General features: G+C 53.1%; 1 protein-coding gene across 5 annotated transcripts in view; it reads left to right on the top strand.

The window, feature by feature from the left end:
* CIITA (class II major histocompatibility complex transactivator) overlaps positions 1-14642 on the top strand; it is a 54303-nt gene that overhangs the window by 33407 nt on the left and 6254 nt on the right. For 4 of the 5 annotated variants that reach the window (XM_019650870.1, XM_019650871.1, XM_019650872.1 and 1 more), the window contains exons 6-16: positions 918-962; positions 1950-2102; positions 2349-2492; positions 3423-3587; positions 4104-4172; positions 4986-6636; positions 7553-7711; positions 8417-8488; positions 11118-11198; positions 11794-11886; positions 14147-14233. In XM_019650870.1, the coding sequence (XP_019506415.1) occupies positions 918-962; positions 1950-2102; positions 2349-2492; positions 3423-3587; positions 4104-4172; positions 4986-6636; positions 7553-7711; positions 8417-8488; positions 11118-11198; positions 11794-11886; positions 14147-14233 (2719 nt within the window). Of the gene's footprint in view, positions 1-917; positions 963-1949; positions 2103-2348; positions 2493-3422; positions 3588-4103; positions 4173-4985; positions 6637-7514; positions 7712-8416; positions 8489-11117; positions 11199-11793; positions 11887-14146; positions 14234-14642 lie in introns of those variants that run through there. The other variant, XM_019650874.1, reaches the window with a different exon arrangement.

The raw sequence follows: 14642 nt of genomic DNA on the forward strand, positions 1-14642 counted from the left end.
TTCTTTCTTTCTTTCTTTCTTTCTTTCTTTCTTTCTTTCTTTCTTTCTTTCTTTCCTCCTTCCTTCCTTCCTTCTTTCCTTCCTTCCTTCCTTCCTTCCTTCCTTCCTTCCTTCCTTCCTTTCTTTCTGTTTTCATTTGATAAATATTTCTCTCAACATTTTATTGTGAAATTTTTAAACATACAGCAAAGGTGAAAGAATTGTACTGTAAATAACCGTATACCTACCACTTACATTCTACAATTAATGTTGGTGATATATTTGCCTTAACACATCTCTGTCCATCTGTCCATCCCTCTATCCGTCCATCCATCCATCCATTTTATATCTGGAACATTTCAAAGTAAATTTACAGACACGGATACACTTCCCCATACATCCTTCAGCATCCTTGCACTTTTTCAAGGCTGCATGGTATTTCATTGGTGGATGGACCATAATTTGTTTGCCCCTGGCTAAGGGACACATAATGGATTCTCTCTATTGATGTGTTAAGTCCTTGATACTCACACACTGATTTCCAATGTACTGCCCCTCATCTACCCCCACCCCCGTTTCACAGATGAGAGATCACAGGCTCAGAGAGGCTGTGCTGCAAAGACACATAGCTAGGCAAGGATCAAAAGCAGGTTGTTTTTTCTTTTTATTTTTTTAAACTCAAACTCTTCTTGTTTGTCACCTCTGTGTTTCTGCCACTTCCGGTGCCTCCCTGTCCTGCGAGCTTTGAGGTAGGGTTTGGAAACCAGCAGACAGATGATGGGGGCAGGAATGGTCAATGGAAGGGGAGGGAATGGGACCCCCACGGCCACATCCCAGCCATGGAAGGCAAAGCTGTTTGTCCTGTTGGAGTCCAGGAGCCCCTGCTGGCTTGGAACACCCCTTCCCTGGGGCTGATAACCGCTGTGTTCTCTCTGCAGCCTTCCCCGAGGAGCTGCCTGCGGACCTGAAGCACAGGAAGCTCGGTGAGCAGGACGGGTGGGCCCAGGGAGATTTCTGTCAGCTGGCATTTGAAAGCTGAGGCTCAGAGAGGTGAAGCCACTGGTCCAAGATCACACAGCTAGTGAGACGTGGAGCTGAGACTGAAACCAAGATCATGGTTCCATAGCTTGCGCATGTCGAGGGCTGCTAGGAGACAGTTTCTCCTACAAAGCCTCTTCCCTAATATCCTCTCTTCAGAGGCTTCAGTGAGCCTGTCTCCCCAAGCTCACCATCTTCTCCCACCAGATGCTTCCTCCTCTCCCCTCCTCTCCCCTCCCCTCCCCTCCCTCTTCTCTTTCTCTCCCTTCTCCTCCCACCCAGTTTTTTTTGCAAAGGTGGAAAGACCAGCCCCTGAGTGGAGAACAGACTGAAGAATGAAAGGCTAATTAATAGTCTCATGGCGGGAGGCCTAGTCCCTGCCCTCAGAGAGTTCCAATCTGACGTGGGAGATAGGGGCCCTGCCCATAAAGACCCCAGAATAATGGAGAAGCACTCCTTGTCTCCAGGGAGTTCCCAGTCTGATGGGGAAGGCAAGTCTCTACCCTCGTAGATCTCCCCATTAAATGGAGGAGAAAAACCCCTGCCCCAGTCTGATGGGGGTACAACTGTTCTTTTTATTGGGAAGTGCTTGGGGCCTCTTAGGGGCCCCAAGGGGCTTTGTGACTGGCTACGGAAGGTGGTAGAGGCCTAGGCCAATAACCCTAGAGGCCTAATGGGGCCACCACTAGCTGTCTGTCTCAGGAAGTGCTCAGGGCCCAGTCACAAGGAGAGGGCTGGGGGCAGGGGGCTGCCTGGCACAGGACAGTGGCTGTTAAGCCAGCTTAGCTTCACCCAGGGCTGAGAAGAAGGCAGGAATTTCCTCCTCCTGCCAGAAGAGAGACCTGCTCCAGGAGCCCTCCCCACCCCAGGAAGGCCCCTCCAGGCACCCACCCAGATCTCACGCAGCCGCTAACACAGCCCCTTCCTCACAGCCGAGCCCATCGCTGTGCCCATGACGACTGGCACTTTCCTAGTGGAGCCAGCGAGTGGCCCCATGGCTCTGCCCTGCCTGTCACCACCTACTCTGTTCGACAAGGATCTAGCATCCAGCCAGACCCAGCTGGAGGAAACCACCCTAAAACCTGGTATGTGAGGGGCTTGGAGAAGGTGGGCGTGCCCCCTCCCCGGAAGTGCCTGAGGAGTGACTAAGGCAGGGGTCACCAGGGTCAGGGGTCCCGCTGCCAACCAGAGTCACCCCCTCCTGCCCCAGCTAATCCCAGGAGACTGGAGCCCTTTAGAAAGGGAGTCAGATGTTCATCAGACAATCACAAAACGGGACTGCAAACAGAGGTGCTGTGGAGGGCCCGCCTCACTGCCTTGGTGTCTTGCAGCGCCCCCCTCCGGGTCCTTGTTGAGCTGCCTGAGTCTCCCGGCTGGACCTTTCCAGATCATCCCCACTCTCTCCACTCTGCCCCAGGGATTCTGGCAGATCTCAGGAGCTGGGACCGGGGTCTCCAGTATACTCATCTACCAAGGTGAGTGAGTGGGGCCTGGCCCCCCCCGACCCCCTCTCCCTGCTACCCCACTACTCCCCGATGCCGCCCTCCCCCCAGGCATTTGGCAGTTGTGGCCTGGTACCATCTCATGATTTTCCCACCCCAGAATACCTTTCCCTTTCCCCATTTCCCAAAAACCAAAGCAGAGGAGTAGAGCTCCCCAAGGTGGTCTGGGTGCACGACCCACTGAGTGGCTGTGTGGCCGTCTGTGTCGCTGCCCCCTACTGAGCCTTAGTTTTTTCCTTCTATTTTGTATTAACCTTTATTCTATTTTTAAATCACAATATCAATACATGCTCATTAACAAGACAAACAATAGGAGATGCTTACATGAGTTACTGAGTCTCTCCCTCACTCTTTTAGGATACCTTGTGAACCGTTTAGTGTGCATCCTTGCACAGCTTTCTCTGAATTCCCTTCTTTCCTGACCTTCTGACTGCCACGCTGACAGGCGGTGAATTGTCCAGGGGAAGGCATGTTTGGGCTCTTAAGGATGGGAGAGAGAGTGAGACCAAGGGAACACTTTCACTCACTTGAAGAGCATACGTTGAAGGTTGCGTGCCAGTTTTTGTATAATGCACTGGTGCCCCAGAGGCTGGGGAACATCCTGGGTATCTAGGAAAATGAGCACTGACCATAGAGCAGAAAAAGTGCCGTAGTAGCACTTGCCTTAAGCTCCCTATGAGCTGACTGTGTCCATTTCACAGATGGGGAAACCGAGGTTCCAGGAGCTAGCTATAACTCCAGAGTTCTTTCCTCAACTCCATCCTGAAATGCCTTTCTTTGGAAGTTCTGTTCTCCTCCCCCCAGACTTCCCAAGCCCCACAGCCTGATTTGGGGTGGGAGTGGCCAGGTGGGTTCCTGGATGGGCACCTGGTTATTCTTACATTCCTTTTCCACCCAACATAGGTGAGATGCCCCAGACCAGCCAAGCGCCCCCATCCAGCAGCCCAGCTGTCCACAGCCTCCCGAAGTCCCTTGAGCGGCCCGGCTCCACCAGCCCCTTCGCCCCATCCGCAGCTGACCTTCCCAGCATGCCAGAACCAGCCCTGACGTCCCGTGCAAACACGATAGGTGAGGACCTCCAGTGAGAGTCACTGGAAGCAGGATTCAGGGCCTTGGGGAATGAACTGCCGCAGAGCGTCAGGTCCTCAAACAGCCCCCCTGCAGGGACAAGCGGCTGTGTTCATGTAAAACAGGGCAGGTAGGGTGGGCAAGGGGGACAACTGGAGAATTCCTGTCCACCTAAGCGGGGTCACCAGCTGTCCCCAGCTTGTCACCCAGCAGGAAAACTGGCCCAGTGTGGCCAGATCTTCTGAACTGTCAGCAGAATCTAGAAATCTTGATTTTTTTATATAGATATTGTGATTTTTAAAACATTGGTAAAAAAAATTTAAAAGTGCAGCTGGCCAAAGAAAGACATCTTTGAGCAGGATACAGCTTCGGGTTACACCTTGTGACCTCCACCTTGGGGAGACCCAGCCCAAGTCGGCTCTTCCCTCTGGATATTCGAGGACTGAATGCCCCAGAGGGAAGGAAGACCCTGGGTGTGCCTCACCCTAACTCTGACCCCACCTTCTTCATCTCCAGAGGATGAGGTGTCCTCCACCCAATGCCTGGCAGCTCCCGAGGTCTCCAGCAAGCTTCCAAAATGGCCTGGTGAGTGGTGGCAGGGTTCCTCTGCCCTGGGTGCTGGAGGCCTAAGCCCAAATTTGGCTTCGCTTCACTCATTCACTCAACACTTACTTGTTGGCATGCTCATTCGTTCATTTATTCACTTGCTTGATTCCACCATCACTTCAGCATTCCCTGTGCCACTCACTTACACTTGACTAATATTTATGGAGGACCTACCTACTCCTCAGTAATCCCACAACAGCGAGGAAATGAATGAGGGAAGAATGCGTGACTGAGTGAGGGGATGAAGGAAGAAGGTGATGATGAGTATGGGAACGAGAGAAGGTGGGAATACAAGAGCAAATAAGAGACTGGCCAAGTTACTAGTGCTAACTCTGTTCCAGATGCTCTTCTAAGCACATTGGAGATATTAAGTCACTAACGTCACAAACAACCCCCATATTAGCCCCAATTTGCAGATGAGGAAACCGAGGCACCGTGGGGTACCATGCTCAGGATGACACTAATACGTGATGGGACTAGGACTCGAACCACCAGCATGGACTCCACAGTCTTAACTCTTAACATGCCACTAATGGCCTCCCTGTTGTGAACGAGCGATAGAAGATGAGTGAATAAATGGGTGTGGGAATTAATGAATTAATGAACGCGTGTCTGGGTACCTGAATGAGGCAGCTAATAAAGAGGGCCGCCGGTGAAGACCGTGTGGTGAATGGATGAGGAAGCGAGTGATGGTGGCCGGGCGGCCTCTCTGCTGCCCTCATGGTAGCCAGTCTTGCCACTAGCCTCCTGCTCCCCACCCCCAACACACACATCCCCCACTTGGGTTTTTAGACAGTGTGGAGCAGTTCTGCCGCTCCCTACGGGACAAGTACCAGGCCGAGCCCGCGGGCCCGGAAGGCGTCCTGGTGGAGGTGGACCTGGTGAGGACCCGGCTGGAGAGGATCAGCATCAAGAGCCAGGAGAGGGAGCTGGCCAACCTGGACTGGGCGGAGCGGCAGCCAGCCCGCGCGGGTCTGGCCGAGGTGCTGCTGGCTGCTAGTGACCGGCGGCGGCCACGTGAAACGCAGGTGATTGCCGTGCTGGGCAAGGCAGGACAGGGGAAGAGCCGTTGGGCCCGGGCAGTGAGCCGGGCCTGGGCCTGCGGCCAGCTGCCGCAGTACGACTTCGTCTTCTACTTGCCCTGCCACTGTTTGGACCGTCCGGGGGACGCCTACCGCCTGCAGGACCTCCTGTTCTCCCTGGGCCCACAGCCACTGCCGGTGGACAGCGAGGTCTTCGGTCACATCTTGAGGAGGCCCGAGCGCGTCCTGCTCATCCTGGACACCTTCGAGGAGCTCGAAGCCCAAGACGGCCTCCTGCACAACGCATGCAGACCCGCGTCGGCGGAACCCCGCTCTCTCCGGGGGCTGCTGGCCGGCCTCCTCCAACGCAAACTGCTGCGAGGCTGCACTCTGCTGCTCACAGCCCGGTCCCGGAGTCGCCTGGCCCAGAGCCTGAGCAAGGCCGACGCCCTGTTCGAGATGCCTGGCTTCTCCGCTGAGCAGGCCAAGACCTATGTGAGGAGCTACTTCGAGCGGTCGGGGGCCGCTCACCACCAAGAGAGAGCCCTGGAGCTCCTCCAGGGCCAGCCGCTTCTCCTCAGTCACAGCCACAGCCCCACTGTGTGCCTGGCCGTGTGCCAGCTCTCCGAGGCCCTCCTGGAGCTGGAAAAGAAGGCCGAGCTGCCCTCCACACTCACGGGACTGTACGTTGGCCTACTAGGCCCAGCAGCCCGTGACAGCCCCCCAGGGGCCCTGGAGGCGCTGGCCAGGCTGGCGTGGGAGCTGGGCCGCAGACACCAGAGCACCCTGCGGGAAGGCCAGTTTCCATCGGAAGAGGTGAGGGCCTGGGCTGTGGCCAGAGGCTGGGTGCAGCCCGTCCCCGGGGCCCCAGAGAAGGAGCTGGCCTTCCCTAGCTTCCTCCTGCAGTGCTTCCTGGGGGCTGTGTGGCTGGCTCTGAGCAGTGAGATCAAGGACAAGGAGCTGCCACAATATTTGGCATTGACCCCGAGGAAGAAGAGGCCCTATGACAACTGGCTGGATGGCGTGCCGCGCTTTCTGGCCGGGCTGGTCTTCCAGCCTCGCGCCCGCTGCCTGGGAGCCCTGGCAGGGCCAGTGGCGCTCACCTTGGTGAACAGGAAGCAGAAGGTACTCACCAGGTACCTGAAGCGGCTGCAGCCGGGAACACTGCAGGCAGGGCGGCTGCTGGAGCTGCTGCACTGTGCCCACGAGGCGTTGGACGCTGGCCTTAAGCAGCATGTGGTACAGGGGCTCCCCGCCAGCCTATCCTTCCTGGGCACCCGACTCACGCCTCCGGACACCCATGTGCTGGGCAGCACCCTGCAGGCGGCGGGCCGCGAATTCTTCCTGGACCTCCGTCGCACTGGCATTGACCCCTCTGGACTGGGGAGCCTCGTGGGACTCAGCTGTGTCACCCATTTCAGGTGGGGGCAGCGGATAGGGGAAGAGGCATCTTGCATTGGGCACCTGCTGTGGTTTTGGTGCCATGCTGAGATCACCCTGTGGGGTCTCATTTATTATGTATAGCAGCCAGGTGGGTGCAGAAGTGACTCCTTTTTTTTTAGAATGAGGAAGCTGAGGCTCAGAGAGGGACAGCAGCTTGTCCAAGGTCGCATCGTCAGCGAGGGCTACTAGCATCATTCTTTCAATCAATATTTGAAGGGCCGCCATGTGCCAGGCACTGGGCCACGACTAGAATCTAATGCTTATCCGGGTTCAGCTTTATTTTCTTCTCTCCATCCCCTGGTTAACGCATCATTTTGTCATGTTTAGATGAAAGCCACAGCCTTTCCTGGCCCTCCCCGCCTCCGTGCTTTCCTCTTCCACTCCACTTTATAACTAACCATCCGAGCAGCCTTCCCAGAACTCGAGTCTTATCATATTCCACCCCTACTTACAACCCTTCAGAGGCATCCCACCACCCTCGGGATGAAATCTAAATTCCTTCATTTGGCTCGTTTAAATCCTCCCGTGATCTGTTTGATCACGTCAGCCTAATCGCCAGAGAATCTCTCCCACCTTTGCCCTAAACATACTTGACCCAAGCTCTAAGGTCCTACACCACGGTAGTGGTTCAACCGAGAATTTAGCACCGAGCTTCCTGGTAGCCAAAGCAAAAAGGGAAATTAAAACCACTGGGTGGGGGTGGGGGGTGGTAGGCGTTCAGAAAAAGGAGGAATCGGTCAGGGCTGGAGTGTTCGTGGAAGGCTTTCTGGAGGAGCTAGGGGTCAAGCTGAGGAAGGAAAGTAACTGAAGAGATAGGACGTCCCTTTCATGGAGCTGCCCCTCCATTATGGTCTAGCCCGGTCACTGCCTGGGTCTGAGGCCCTCCCTCCACAGGGCCGCCTTGAGTGACACGGTGGAGCTGTGGGAGTCTCTACGACAGCGTGGGGAGGCCAAGCTACTCCAGGCGGTGGAAGACAAGTTCACCATTGAGCCTTTCAAGGCCAAGTCCGTGAAGGATGTGGAAGACCTGGGCAACCTTGTGCAGATCCAGAGGTGAGGGGGTGAGGGTACGGGGGGTGGTCCCGGCCATGCAGGCTGGTGGCATATAGAACCTAATTTGCCACGAGCACTTCCAGTGCCGCCTCTGCTTTGGGAAATCCCGTGCCCTCCTCTGGGCAGTGGCCACCCCGGATCGCTCACTGCAGTCACCACCCAGGCAGAGCCCCCAGGACTTATCACTTTGTCCCATTGAAAACTTGCCATCACGTAGCTAATTCTTTCTCAGCTAAAGCCAGGGACAGCCTCTCCCTTGCTCAGAGCTAATGAGCTGCCTGCTGCATCTGGTAACAGGTGACACCTATGACCACCTTTCAAGGCAGCCAGAGCCAATATTGTCCCCATTTAGTACGTGGCAGAGCACTAAAGTCCAGAGGGTAGAGGGCATTTGACCACAGAACAACTGTCTTTCACTCATGCTTTTATCATACATTGTTTGAGTACCTACTGTGTGCTGTCTGGGATGGGTTTTGGTGCGTGCCCACTCTGAGGCTCTCCTATGGCACACACAGTAACGCCTAGATAATGTCCTGTCCTGAGGTTTTTCTTTTTAACGGGGGTTAAGGGGGGCTGCCATAGTCATAGGAAGGCAGTCATTCTGGGGAATTTGGGGCACTGGGGCAGGCATCCTGGGACACATAGGTAGGGGCTCAGTGACAGGCAGAGAGCCTCCTCCTGTCTAACATTGCCCATTCTCTCCAGGACAACAAGTTCCTCAGAAGACACAGCCAGGGAACTGCCCGCTGTCCGGGACCTAAAGAAGCTAGAGTTTGCGTAAGCCAAGGGGTGGATTGTCTCGGGTCCCCACGAAGTTTCCTCTCCAGCATTGGCTGGGCTTGTGCCACCAGAATGCATGCAGATGGGTCCCCAGAACTGTTCGTCCCCTCTCGCCCCAGTTCCCAGCAACAAGGGTGTGTCCACTCTGGGCTAGTGAAGCTCATGAGCCCATTTACTGGTGAGCATGAGCATTTGAAGTCATCCATTCAGCAGAGCTACTCAGGCGACCAAGGCCACGGTCCTCAGCGAGCTTGTAGTCTGTTGTAAATAGACAGTTACCACCTGCTGGAACAGTGCAGACTTGGGGGAGATGGGGGACTTCCTGGAGGAGGCTATTGAAGCATTAAAGCTCCACAAAGGAGTAGGAATGGGGGTAGGGGAGGCCACAAGGGGTAGAATTATCGTTATTATCTCCCCATTGAACAGATGCAGGCACTGATGCCCAGAGAGTGTCGATTGTTTATCCAGAGTCACAAAAGTCCGGTCAGCCTGGCTCGTGCTCCAACAAAGGAAAAAAAACCTAACTTCGTGTTTGGTCCTTGTTAGGGAATCTAGGAGGGAATTATTAAACACCAACAGCATGCTCAGTGCATTTTATATATAATCTCATTAATTTCAAGATCTACTTTGGGAGATAATCATTATCTCCCTCACTTTATAGATGAGGAAACTGAGGCCCGGTGAGGTTCAGTAACTTGCTCAAGGTCCCCAGCTGGTCACCCACAAGCTGTCTGCTCTCTGTTCCTTCTGAGCACGGCTCCCCCGCACACCAGAAAAAGCCTTTCTTGTTTTGAACAGAGACAAGTTGCCAAATTTGTGCAGAGATAAAAATGATGCTGAAAAGAGGAAATGTATGAAAAGAACCACCGAGGGCCCGTCTGCCTTTAATTATTTTCAGCTTAAAAAGCCCCTAGTTCATGGTCGGAGCTGTGCTCTGGGGAGCAGCAGCTGTGAGGTGGAACTGCCCAGAACCAGGAGATAAGCCTCCTGGAGGCCGGAAGCCCCAAGAAAGTTCTGAGGGAGGAAGGAAGGAAGGAAGTAAAGGACTATTTGGGGTGTATGACTGGCAGCCACTGTTCCAGGTACCCTGTGGGCCTCCTCTGCCTGTAAGTCAGACTGCTGGGCCGCTCAAAATCCTGAGGTTCCTGCACTGATTCGGCCCTCATTTGCCTTTTCACCCTTACTTCCTGTACTGTCTCCGTTGCCCACTCCACTCCAGCCACATGGGTCTCCTTGCTGGTTTTCAGTCTTACTAAGCATGGCCCTGCCTCTGGGCCTTTGCATTGGCTGTGCCTTCCACCCAGAACTCTGTTCCCCAAATAGCTGCACAGCCCATACCCTCACTTCCTTCTGGTTTTCACCAGCGAGGCCTTTTCTGACCCCCCATTTTTAAAAGTTAAATTCCACCCCATTCGTCACTGTACTTTTCTCCGGAGCACATATTATCTCCTAACACCAAACAGGTGACCAGTTTCTTTGATTGTCTTGCCCACTGGAGTGTCAGCTCCTCGAAGGCCAAGATTTTTGTCTGTTTTATTCACGGCTGGCTCCATGACGTGCTCTAGGGGCCCGGCATACAGTAGGCAAACAATATTTGATGAATAAATTCCTTAATTCTTCCAACAACCTCACAAGATTCAGGCCAGATTTGAAAAGACTGAGATTCAGAGATGAAGGGTTTTGCCCAAAAGGCTCTACGATAGGGAAGTAGCAGAGCCCAGATTGAAATCCGATTTTGGACTCCTATCTTATGTCCTTTCCCTGAGGCTAGTGGTTCCCAGACTTTGGGGTTTCAAAGACTGATACCATTTCAGAATGAATTTCGGTGACTACGTGCGGTTTCCATCTTTTCCTTTTTATCAAGTACGTTCATTCCCACTAGCAAAATAACCACGGCTGGCACCACCACTTCATCAAAGAACAAACATTTTAATGTCACAAATTCCCAAGGACGTAATTTCAGAATTAAAGACAGTCCTTTCTGTACATTGAGTACATTTAAGCATATTTTAAAAACAAAACAGCCTGCCTTAATTTTTCTCATTCCCTTGAAGTCTGGTCTAAATGTCGACCCAGGCTCTGTGACCTTGTACGAGTTAGCTTAACCTCTCTGGACCTCTGTTTCCCCATCTGTAAAATGGGGACAAGAGGAGCCCTTAGCTCAGAGTCATTGTGAGGATTAAATGAGATCTAATCTGAGGGAAGGACACACTTTGTGGCTGGCACATAGTAAGTGCTCAAGAAATGGTTCTATTTGTTATTAAAATGTGATGTCAAATAAGTAAGCCATCTTTCTTGGAGCTGGTCGTAGCCTCAGGCCAGCATTTGGGAACACCTTTCCCAGGCCAGGGCAGAAGCCTGCTTGTAGCTGTTGGCACGAGTGAGAACTGACTTCCCCACTCAGAGACGAAAGCTGGGGTGCCCCCATCTGGCCACTTGAGAGGACTTCGTGAAATCTGCCTAGAGAAGAAGGGATTGGGGGTCCCACCTGGTGGGGGTAAAGGGCGGTAAGGCAGTGGGGAGCAGGGAAGGGGAGGCGGCCTCAGTTAGGCCTGCCTTCTCACCCTGGGCGGAGTTGAGGGGCCATGACTTTTGCAGGGTCTTACCTCTGCTCTTTGCCTCCTAGGCTGGGCCCTGTCATGGGCCCCCAGGCTTTCCCCAAACTGGTGAGGATCCTCGAGGCCTTTTCATCCCTTCAGCATCTGGAGTAAGTATGGACCCTGGGACCCTCCCCTCGACCTGAGGCTCTGACGTCCCCAAACTCTGCCCCGAAGGCCCAGGCAGAGAGAAGGGCCTTTCTCTCCCCTCCCCTCTCTCTTGGTCCTGCTGTTTCCTCAGCATATCTGGTGCGAGTGACCAGAGGACCCCGCTGCAAGGAAGGGACAAAAGATGGGAATCCCCAATAATTAAAAAAAAATGTTGAATCCTTTGGTGACCTTTGAAGTTCTTTTCCCCTTATGTGCTGCTCTCAGCAGCGCCGCGGGGCGGTGGGGTCGGAGAGCATGATCTCACAGTACAACTGAGGTCTCAAGAGGTTAAGAAAGTTGCCCAAACTCGTGGGGCTCCCAGGAAGTAAAACAGGGATTCAAGTCTTTTGGGAGTTAGAACCTTGTCCCTTGGCTGGCCAGCTGGTGCCCCTGGGTGATGAAAACTTGCTCTCGAAAGCTTCGGAGCAGACGTCTGCTATGGTGCGTCCACGGGTGGGAGGATGGAAGGAGGCCGCTGATAGGTTGGAGGGAGAGGAAGGGTAAGGTGACCTCCAGGGTGCTGGCTGATGGCCCTCCATCTAATCTCACCTGCAGCCTGGACTCGCTGAGCGAGAACAAGATTGGGGACGAGGGTGTCGCGCTGCTCTCAGCCACCTTCCCTCAGCTGAAAGCCCTGGAGACACTGAAGTGAGTGAGTTAGGCCCGCGCTGCCTGCTGTACTTGGCCCCCGCGAGGCCAGCTGGCTTTTGTATTCTTTCCTTCACTTTACATTCAGTTATTCATCCATGTAATCATTTGTCCATCTATTCATTCATCCATTCACTTATTCATTTCTTTATTTAATCACTCATACATCCAATCATGTATTAATTTAATTAAATATTTAAGGAGCACCTACTGTGTGCAGGTACCATTCTAGGCCTGGGCACCCAGCTTTTTTTTTTTTCTTCTAGATTTTATCGGGGAATTGCAGAAGGGGAACATTGTGTTTTTCCAGGACCCATAAGCTCCAAGTTATTGTCCTTCAATCTTAGTTGTGGAGGGTGCAAGCTCAGCTCCAAGTCCAGTCGCCGCTTTCAATCTAGTTGTTGGGGGAGTGGGGGCACAGCCCACCAGCCCATGTGGGAGTTGAACTGGCAACCTTGTTGTTAAGAGCACATGCTCTCACCAGCTGAGCCATCTGGCCACATGTTGGCAACTCAGTGGCAGCTCAGCTCGGGCGCAGCTCACTGGCCCATGTGGGAATCGAACTGGCGACCCTGTTGCTCAGAGCTCGCTCTCTAACCAACTGAGCCACCTGGCCGGCTCCCAGATGCCCAGCTTTAAACAAAACAAATACAGCCCCTGACCTCAAGAGTCTTCTAGTGAGGAGATACAATAAACAAGCAAACAAACAAATCCATAATTATAAACTATATGTAGTGATGAAAGTTAACAATGTTTCATGACAGAAAGTTACATCAGGAGGTGAAATAGGAGACATAGACTTGGATTTATCAGTAAAATATCAAAATAGTACATTTTAATTTTAAAAAACCCCAAAAAACTGTTCTGGGGGCCAGTCAGGTGGCTCAGTTGGTTAAAAGCGCAAGCTCTGATCAACAGGGCTGCTGGTTCGATTCCCACATGGGCCAGTGAGCTCCACCCGAGCTGAGCTGCCACTAAGCTGCCAACAGGTGGCAGGATGGCTCAGTGGTGAGAGCACGTGCTCCTAACAACAAGGTTGCCGGTTCGACTCCCGCATAGGGTGATGGGCTATGTCCACCCGCAACTAAGACTGAACACAGCACCTTGAGTTGAGTGGCAGCGAGATGCCCATGGGGAGCTGGATGGCGACTGGACTTGGAGCAGAGCTAGTTGCACCCTCCACAACTAAGGCTGAAGGACAACAACTTGGCTGTTCCCCTTCCCCAATCCCTCAATAAAATCTTTAAAAAAAACAAAATAAAACTGTTCTGGGCTTTCAGAAATAAGAGATGGATATGATGCAGGAAGATCAATAAGATTTTTTTTTACTGAACCTAGAAGGTATCATCAAAATTTATCCACACTCTGCTTCATAACCATGATCAGAATGGCCACAGAATTCAGCAGAGTTCACTTAGGGATTTCCTTGATTGTTATAGTGTTCTGGGTAACACTGTAAGCTAGGTTTCCCTCCCTTAGTCCTTCCTCCCTTCCTTCCCTCCCCCCTCCTTCTCTCCCTCTCTCCCTCTCTCCTTCTCCTCCCCCCCTTTATTCCCTTCTCCCACTTAAACTTTTACTAAGCTCCTACATGTGCTTAGCACTACTCTAGGCACAGGGGTACATACTGAACAAAGCACATCCAACCCTTTGCCTGTGGAGCCCACAGCTGTTACACAAATAACACAAACACTTATTTCATGACAGTGCTAAAAAGTGGTTCAAGGGGGTGACCGGTTAGCTCAGTTGGTTAGAGCGTGGTGCTGATAACACCAAGGTTGCCGGTTCGGTCCCTGCATGGGCCACTGTGAGCTGCGCCCTCCCTAAAAGAGTCAACTATGCCGTTGTAGCATGAAAGCAATGTGTAACCGATGACCATGGCTGTGCCCCAATAAAATTTTTTTTTAAAAGGGATGCTATAAAATCATAAAACAGGCATGGTGGGGAGATCTCTCCCCCCCCCCCTCTCTCTCTCTCTCATCTCCATGCTTACCCCCATCATCCCACTCAGCTACAAGACCTAACAATATGCTTTTATTTATCGAGTTAGCTAAGTGTGCCCACTGTGTCATTCTCAGTTCATTACCCACAGCTCTTCTCGGGGTTCACTGTCATGTGTTAACTGCTCTGGGCCACCTTGTGAGGAAGTGAGAGTTTCTCAGCTCTGCCCCAGGGGAGGTGAGGGGGCTGGTGGCAGATGGATGCTGATGGGGAAAGGGGTGTACAGATTTGGCCCTGAGCCCTTCCCTTCGCTGTCCTGCAGTTTGTCTCAGAACAGCATCACCGACGTGGGCGCCTGCAAGCTCGCTAAGGCCCTGCCCTCCTTGGCTTCGTCCCTCCTTAGGCTGAGGTGAGTAGGTCCCGCCATGGGTCAGGCGCTGAGCCAGAGGGCTGGGGGAGGGCACAGAACCCCCTTTGTGCCAGCTGCAGTCGCGCACTGGGACCCTGGAAGCAGTCCCTACAGATTGTTTGGCTGCATCGGTGTTGCACAACTTGGGAGGGCGGGGCATCGACCTAAAATCCAACATGAACACAACCCCCTGGAGTGGGGCAATGCCTGTTTCTCCATCTGGACAATGGGCACCATCCCAGTGGCCTATGGAAAGCACTTGGTGCAGTGTCAGGCCTGGTGCACAATAAGTATTGATCCTTCTCCCCGCCCCGGGGATGTTGGAACTGAACTTTTTCTGGAGTCCAGGGGTGTGGATTTCTAGAAGGCTGGCCACCCTCAGGCAGCCTTGGCTGGCCCGTCCCACTCA

This window comes from Hipposideros armiger, unplaced genomic scaffold (genome assembly GCF_001890085.2).
Source record: "Hipposideros armiger isolate ML-2016 unplaced genomic scaffold, ASM189008v1 scaffold_149, whole genome shotgun sequence".
NCBI classification, from domain to species: Eukaryota; Metazoa; Chordata; class Mammalia; order Chiroptera; family Hipposideridae; genus Hipposideros; species Hipposideros armiger.